Source organism: Belonocnema kinseyi, chromosome 3 (assembly GCF_010883055.1).
Source record: "Belonocnema kinseyi isolate 2016_QV_RU_SX_M_011 chromosome 3, B_treatae_v1, whole genome shotgun sequence".
Classification (NCBI taxonomy): Eukaryota; Metazoa; Arthropoda; class Insecta; order Hymenoptera; family Cynipidae; genus Belonocnema; species Belonocnema kinseyi.
The window spans coordinates 123,009,580-123,018,439 of NC_046659.1; the positions used below are offsets into that span (position 1 = coordinate 123,009,580).

General features: G+C 26.2%; 1 protein-coding gene across 2 annotated transcripts in view; it reads right to left on the bottom strand.

Annotated features, from left to right (window-relative positions):
- Nucleotides 1-3,639: 3,639 nt before the first annotated feature.
- Nucleotides 3,640-8,860, bottom strand: part of LOC117168933 (uncharacterized protein B0303.7-like) — a 15,915-nt gene continuing 10,694 nt past the window's right edge. For both annotated transcript variants that reach the window (XM_033354918.1, XM_033354919.1), the window contains exons 5-6: nucleotides 6,403-6,663; nucleotides 3,640-4,887 (exon numbers count right to left, since the gene is read on the bottom strand). In XM_033354918.1, coding sequence (XP_033210809.1) covers nucleotides 4,759-4,887; nucleotides 6,403-6,663 — 390 coding nt within the window. In that variant the 3' untranslated portion in view covers nucleotides 3,640-4,758. The remainder of the gene's footprint in view (nucleotides 4,888-6,402; nucleotides 6,664-8,860) is intronic.

The following is an 8,860-nucleotide window of genomic DNA, read 5'->3' on the forward strand; positions in this document are numbered from 1 at the left end:
GGGTCGGAGCAGTGTTGCGGAACGAACGTGTTATTTACTTAAATAGCACGAGAATTCTGGATCTATCTGAAAAATCTCTATCCCATCCACACACTACTCCTTTCCCCTGCCGAGTGAGTCACGCCTACCCCGAAAGGAAAATGGCTTAATGGTATAATAATAATTTTAAAAAAAGCCTCCTGTCATCGAGAGTTCAAAATGGTCCATGATTGAAAAACGGCCATGTGGCGGCGCTAGTAGTAACTTTGTTCTAGTTGTTTTGACTGTTATATGTCTCACAAACTGTTAAAAATATATCAAGAAAATGGTTTATTTATATAATTATTGTGAAAACGGCACAGTAGATTTTTCTAATAGTCCTTTTCTGTTTTTCTTTTATCGAATCATTTCCATTAATTATGCCGATGTTTATCGCTCCAGTGTGAAAATCAAGTTATAAAAGTGAACTCAGAGAACACCTGGCGACCCCGAATATAAGATTTAGAAGCTTTTTAATAATTATGAAAGATCTGAGGTGAAATGGTTTCTGTTTTATTTTAAACGAATAATTTTAAGTTTTAAAGATTTTAAAATGTGGATTGAAAGAATATAGAAGATTTGAGACAATTTGTTTTTAATTTTTTAAGATTTACAAATTTGTTAGGTAAACTGAATTTTGTCAGGGTGTAAAAAAAGTTCTTAAAATTAATGGGAAATTTTTAAATGATTATTTTGTAAGGAATTTCAAGAGAAAATCGAAAAAAGATCACAAAACATTTTGAATTATTTCCTAAAAAATTTTGAACAATGTGAAAGATTTTAATGCAAAATTTTGCATTTTTGCCATGTTACATAATTTTAGAAAACATTTGACTAAGTTTAAGATATATGCAAAAGTTTTGAAACGATTCAAAAATAATTAAAACTTGTAAAGATTTGTCAAGAATTTTGTAAATTTTCACGAAAATGAAAGACATTTTTTCAGGTTTTTAGACATTAAAAGGTTTAGAAGGTCTGTCAAGATTTAAAAAAAAATAATAATTTTTCTTATATTCGTGTGACAATTTTAAATAATTTTTTACTTGTAACAATGAACTTTAAAAGAAAATTGAAAACGATTTTAAACATAACAAACGATTTCCTAAAATGGTTAAAAATAGTTTTGAAGATTTTAAAGCAAAATGTTACAATTAGGCAAGATTGCAAAATAAAAACGAACAAAAATCGGGTAAATTCAACAAATATTTAGTAGAATTTAAAAGAATTTCGAAAGTTTTAAAGAGACTAAACAAAGTTTTTTAAAATTGCTGGGGAAATTTAGAACATTGTAAAGTAAAATTTTAAAAATTTGGAATAATTGCAAATTTTGTCAATTGAAAATTTTGTCGTTATTTGAAATTTAGAAAATTTTATAATTTGATAATAATATATATTTTCGGCATTTTTTCATTCATTTATGTATTCGTTATTTATTTTAAATTATTTTTTATAAGTTCTGAAAATTGCATGAATTCTTGTTTGTTTGAATTATGTCAATCATGCCGCTTTTTCCTATATTAAAGAAAATAATACGTAAGAACATAACTAATTTACTGCCTGACTCTACACTATGAAGAAAAAATTATTTTACATGGTTTTTCTTATTGATTTTGTAATTTTTATGCATTTTTCTTTTGGTAATGAATGGTTTTGTAGAAGAAAGTTACTACTAGCGCCGCCGCACGGCCGTTTTCAACTCTCGTCATACATTTTTTGTATTGGACAGTACAGTGGAGAAGCACCACCCTGTAAAAAATAGATTAAAATGTGTCGCAAATCTGAAAAAATAGTGTCAAAATAGCGTCATACCTTTTTTCAAATAATAAATTAATGTGTAGTCCGCATTTAAGTACAAAGTCCAAAATCACCAAGTGTACAATGGAAAATTAATTTCATTTTTAAGCAAAATTTCCAGTTTTTTTTTACCAATATTTTACAAGTACTAAAAATGAACTAAGATGATTAATTAAAAATTTATTTTTTAATCTATAAATTATCAAAATTCCTAATTATTTATCGCAGTCTTTTCCCTATTCCTCTGTTTTTCTACTGAAATACGAACTGAAAATCTAACTATTTTTGGTTGAAAAGTCTACTACTAAATTTTTTTTTAGGAATTGACATTTTTTTCTTGATCAACACATTTTTTAAATTCAAAATTCAAATATTTGGTTGAATACTTCTTTTTAGTTTAAAATTTGGTAAAAAAGTATTTTGTTTCGATTTAAAATTAAGTTTACAATTGAAAATTAAACTTTTTTTGTAGAAAATTCGTAGTTTCGGGTCGAATATTTAACTATCTGGTTGAACATTTTTGCGCTTTGTTAAAAATTCGTCTTTTTCGCAGAAAATGAATTTTGTTGTTGTTAAAAATCAAGTATTTTGTAAAAATTCTTCTTTTTTGGCTAAATCCAAATTTTTATTTTCAATTAAAATTCTCTTTGTTGGAAGTTGAAATAATTTCTTAAAAATTAATTTTTTTGTTTGAACATTCAGTTTTAGTCGAAAATTCATTTTTTCTTTTGGCTTAAAAGTAATTTTTCTCAATTTAAAATTTAAATAATTGTTTGAAAATGTAACTGATTAGTTGTAAATGAACTTTTTTGTTGAAAATTTGTCTGTTTGGCTTGAAAATTTAACAATTTTATATAAAATTCAACTATTTGGTACACAATTAACCTGGTTTGTAGAAATTTTTTTTTTTTTAACTGTTTGGTCGAAAATTTGTCATTTTTGGTTGAATCTAACTCTTATTTATTTCAAGTTAAAATATTTATTGTAGAAATATCAACTATAACATTGCTTGAAGATTCATAATTTTAGTTGAAAACTTTCGTTTTTTTGTTAAAAATTAAGTTTATAACTGAAAATTTCACTATTTTCTCGAAAAATCCATGAATTGACTGAAAATGAACTTTTTTGTTGAAAATTCTCATACTCGGGTTGAACATTATTATTTCATTTTTTAATATTATTGTAAATTAATTATCTTACATGAAAATGTAACTACTGAATTTTTTGGTTACAAATTTATACTTTTTAGTTCAAAAATTGAACTATTTAATCAACAATTTTTAGGGACGAAAAAATATAAAAATTGGACTAGTATTTCCTCCACTTTTCAAACTATTTAGTTCAACTTTTATATAATTTGTTGAAAATTTGTCTTTTTGGTAGAAAGTTCAACTATTTGGTTAAAAATGTATGTATTTTGTTGAAAATTCATCTTTTTTCTGGAAAATTTAACTGTTTAGTAACAAATTTATGTAGTTTGTTCAGAATTAATCTTTTGGTAGAAAATTAATCTGTTTTGGTTAAAAATTCAACTGTTTTTTTATTTTAAATCCAAAACTTTTCTTGGCTAAAATACCAGCTATTACATTTTTTTTTGCGAATTCATTTTTGTTCGTTGAAATTTCCACTACTTGGTTGATCGTATAAAGTTACTTCTGGATAAAGTCTGAAATAAGTTAACGATAAAATTAAGCAGGCAAAAATTACGTGAGATAGAGTAAATAAAGTAGTTGAAATTACGTAAGATGCATTAGCCAATTACCGAAGAACATCGACAATATTTTTATCGGAAAATTAAAGAAAATAGTGAATAAACATTTGAATTTTGTAAATGTAAGTCTTTTTATTTGTAATATATCACATTACTCTATAGATACATAAAGAAATACAAACCTCATCGAATTTTGCGTAAGATAATCCCGACAGTGAGTTTGATTGCCCTATCACCTTCGAATAAAGATTCTGGTCCCGTTTCCCGGTAGTACGAAATTCAAATAGAAAGTACTATAATACTGAAAACGAATACGAAAATATCGAAGAAGGGAAGCTTGAGAATCGAATTTCAATATTAATTTCAATTTCGTCGTTAGATCATAACAAATTACAAGGGCGTTGATTCTACATAAAGTACATATCATACACAATCTCATGGATAATCGAATCATTGCAAAATACTTATACTACGGACGATTTCTTAATTAACAAGTACAATGTAAATATATATTACTCTTTTCAAACGCAATTATCGCTTTTGATTTGTATCATAAATCCCTACAAGATGGTACAATTGTATAAATAATTTAAGTTGTATATACAAAACAAAACATACCCTCGACTTTAATAATGTCAAATTATATTACAATTTGTATATCAAAATCTTTATTATGCACTAAACATTAGCCCTTCAAGTTCCAACTGTTTGCCTTGGAAACAAAGAGAAATTTTGTGATGTGTGTAAAGGTACCGATATTCTCAGCACTTGAAGGGTTACTCGTCTAGCAAGTGTCTCTTAACACTCACGTAACAAATAGCGAAAAGCGTACACGTGTTAACTTATATAATATTATTACAGAATTAAGAAGTGGTAAGACTGAAATATTATGTACAAACGATCGTTGACAACATTTATTGACTTCAGATAAGTTAGTTTTTTCTTTTTTTTTTTTACAAACACACAAGTACAGACTTGATTATATACTGTTACTTGATACAAGTAAAATAGCATTTATAATATTCCTAACATCAAGACTGTAGCAAAAGTATTCATAGATTGTCGTAATAAAATTTTAGTATAACAAAGCTAATACAGAGAATACAAAAGTTTAGAGTACAGTCAATATTTAGACAAAAAAACAGACTTGAATCAACAATGCGAAAGGAACAGTCTTACCAAACTTCATTTGCATTTATGCCACTTGAGACTATGTAAAAATTAGTTATTACTTATCAATGATTGGGAAGATCAGAGGGCACTCTGTCAACAAAATTTGCTGGAAACTGTCCCCTTTTTCCGTCACATTCCCCATATAACCATTCATTTGATATCCTAGAGAGAACTTTAATCCTCGCACCCTCCTGAAAAAATTATTTTTCATTAAAAATTCATATATTTTGTTGAAAATTCTTCTTTTCTGCCAGAAAATTAATCTCCTTGGTTTAAAATTCAGCTATTTGGTTAAAAATCGTTTAAAAATCTGATTGGTTGCAACACTGCGTAAATATGACTTTTAGTGGCTTTAAATGTAGATTTTTGAACATTTTGAAAAAAGTAACTGTTTAAAAAAATTTAAGAGGATTCAAAAATTTTTTTTTTAAGATTCCTGGATAAATATCAAATTGTTTCCGAAAATTTGAGCAAATTTTAAAACAATTCAAAAGATTTCTAAAAACAGGGTTGAAAAATCGCGAAAAATAAAATTCTCCACACTCGAATTCCCGAATTGATAAAATTACCGACAATAATTTTTAATTCCCAAATTGATAAAAATTCGATAATAATAAAATTCATGACAATTTTAAATATTACCATTTTTTCGGGAATTTTCTTTAATAAATTGTTCGGAATTTTCTAATCCGGAATTTTTAAACTGTTTAAATAAATAATAATAATTAAGTAATTATTCTTTTTCGAGAATTTTCAAACTTGTAAACTTTTTAATTTTGATATATTTTAAAACTTTAGGAAAAATCGAAATATTTTAAAACTTGAAAAGATTTTTGAAATTTTATCAAATACTTTTAAACTCCTCCCAAACTACTTAATGTCCTAAATTTCTTTTACAGCGACTCGAATTTGTCCTAAAATTTTATAAAATCCTGTAAAATAAAACAAGTTTCTTCCAAATCTTCTAGATTATTTTTCGACATATTTGGAGTTTTCAATAACAAAAAAATATTATTAACAAATAACAAATAAATATTTATTTGTAATGAAAAATTCCGAATTTTATGCAGTTGAATTTTCAACGCGAGCATGTGAATGAGGTCGTTGTATGCATTTTACTTAATATATTTTTTAAATACTGCATAAAATTCTGGATTTTTGTTTTAATTTTCTGAATTTTTCATTACAAATAAATATTTATTTCTTATTTGTTAATAATATTTTTTTGTTAATGAAAACTCCAAATTAATCGATTAAAAAATGTCAAAAAAATCGAAAAATTATTTTAAATATTTTAAAACTAGAAGCTTTTTGAAAGTTTATCAAATATTTTTAAACTCCTTCCAAACTACTAAAAGTTCTCAATTTCCTTTAAAACAACTAGAAATTTTCTTAAAATTGCGTAAAATCCTGTAAAATGAAACAATTTTCTTTCAAATTTTCTTAATTCTTTTTCGACGTATTTGTAGTTTTCAAAAATAAAAAAAGTATATATTTTTTTCACGAATCTTAGGAAAATTATACTTATAAAACTTGAAACGGAAATTAATAGAACTTTCCTCAAATCTAATTTTCGCTAGAATTTAGCTGTTTAAAAATGGTTAACAAATAAATATTTATTATTATGGAAAATTATTTTGCCCTCAAATCGAAAAAGTGAAGTGCGCGATTGATGATGCTAGTATTAAAGAAAAAGAAATAGGTACCTCAAAAGGCAAATCCTCCCAAGTTTCGCCTCTGAAAGTGTACAAGGCATTGACTATGTTTGTCGAAGCACCCGGAATCGGGACCTTGATATCGATGAAATTGGCGGGAAACATTCCTTCACGATTTCCAATACGTCCTTCCATCCATTCGTCATTAACGACTCTCAATAAAATCACAGTATCTCCTTCTTTTAAAGCTAAATCTCCTACCTGCGTCTCTGGGAAATTGTAAAGCGCGATGCCATATGGTTCGCGATTTCCCTGAAAGATAAAATTTAAATGCTAGAAATTCAAGGTTCTTATCATTAATATTGTTATATGGTTCGTAATAATAATACTTTTTCACATAGGGTTTATTCGAATATATTATATACAGCACTTTGAATGCAATTAAACAAACAAATTCAAGACACTTAACATATACTTATTTTCTTTCTCGAAAGAATATTAGTCTGCTTCCTATAGTCTCACTAATATTGTGTGGAGAACGTAGAGTCATAAAATTTTCGAACCATTAGAAAATCGTAGGCTTCCCAATGTTTCCCCTTTTACTAATTTTTTTTACTTAAATTCCAATTGAGTTAATAAAACACAATAAGACAATCAAACTACTTTTCGTTAAAAGTCCCTTCTTTTAGATTGCAAAGTCTATTATTAAATTCTTGGTTAAGAACTCATCTTTTTTTGGTCAAAATTGTATTCCTTGGTTCAAAATTGAATTATTTTGTTGCAAATTCAACTGTTTTGTTGAAAATACGTCTTTTTGGCTTGAAAATTATACCATTTGATTAAAGTGTTTTTTTCTTGACTAACAAATTTTTTTGATTGCAAATTCAAATACTTTGTTAAACATTCATCTTTTTGGTTTAATGTCTGGTTAAAAATTAATCTGTTTATCATCAATTAAATTTATGGTTGACATAAATTTTGAACACTTTCGAGTTCAAAATTCAACTGTTTTGTACAAAAATCGTAATTTCTGCTAGAAAATTATAAAATTTGGTAGAATATTAACTGCATGGTTGAAAATTCGTCTTTTTCGTAGAAAATCAATTTTTTCGTTATAAATTAAGTCTTGTTGAAATCTGAACTACCGCCAAATATGGTAATTTCGGATATGTGGAGTAAATTCGGACTTTCCTAAATTGATAGTTTAAATTACTAAGGTGGGCAGTTTTAACCAAAATCTAAAACCAGTTAGGGCTTGAACTTATTCCAGAAACTTGCAACAGTTTTGAGTAATTTGTCCCATCAATTTAGGGAATTTAGGGGAGTCTGAATTTACCCCATATGTCCGAAATTACGCCGTTTCATGGTAATTTCTTTAAAAATAATTTTTTTCATTGAAGATTCACAATTTTAGTCGTAAATTCGTTTTTTTTTTTTTTGGTTTAAAAGTAACCATTTACTTAAAATTTACCTATTTTTGATGAGAAATTAACTGAGTAGTTATAAAATAACTTTATTGCTGAAAATTCAACTGGTTTATAAAAAAATGGTCTCTTTGGCTTGAAAATTCGATAATTTGGTATAAAATTCAACTGTTTAGTTTAAACCAAGAAAATTCACCTTCATCGTTTAAAGTGGAAAATTGATGTAATGTTAAAAATGCGCCTTTTTTGTGAAAATGTAATCTTCTTGGTTCAAAATTCAAGTATTTAAAAAGTTAAAAGTTCTTGTATTTCGTTGACAATTCAACTGATTGGTTATAAATTAACTTTTTTGTTGCAAATTGATATTCCAAGGATGAAAATTTAACTACTCCATTCTTGGTTAAAAATGGAAGTTTTGTAATTTAAAAATACAAATTCGTCTGTTTTGGTAGAAAATCATTCTTCTTGGCTGAAAATTCTTCTTTTCTAGTAGAAAATGAATCATCTTGGTTTAAAATTCAACTATTTGGTTAAAAAATTAGGTACTTTGTTGAGAATTCATATTTTTTAGTAGAAAATCAAGTGTTTTGTTAAAAATCAAACATTTTATTGAAAATTTATATTTGTTGGTTAAATCCAAATGTTTTTTTATTCTCAATTAAACTATTTTTTGTAGAAACATCAACTATTACATTTTCCATGGAAAATACATATTTTTAGGTAAGAAATTCAACTCCTCGGTCGGAAATTCGTTTTTTCTTTTGGTTTAAAACAATATTTTTTTCAAACTTAAAATTGAATTATTTTGTTGAACATTCAACTGTTTTGTTAAATGTTTATGTTTTTGGTTCACAAATTCAACATTTTGTATGACATTTGTTTTTGTCATTAACTGAAAAAATCTTTCCTGGTGGAAAATTCACCTTTTTTATTTGGAAATAATGTCTTTAATGTAACTTTTTCGAAATACAAAATAGCGTCATTGCTTTAAGGGCATGTGACACAGCTAAATACCTATATTACCGACCTCACTTTTTCAGTTCACTGAATGTTTTTTTGAACCTAAGAACTTTTTTTGTAAATAA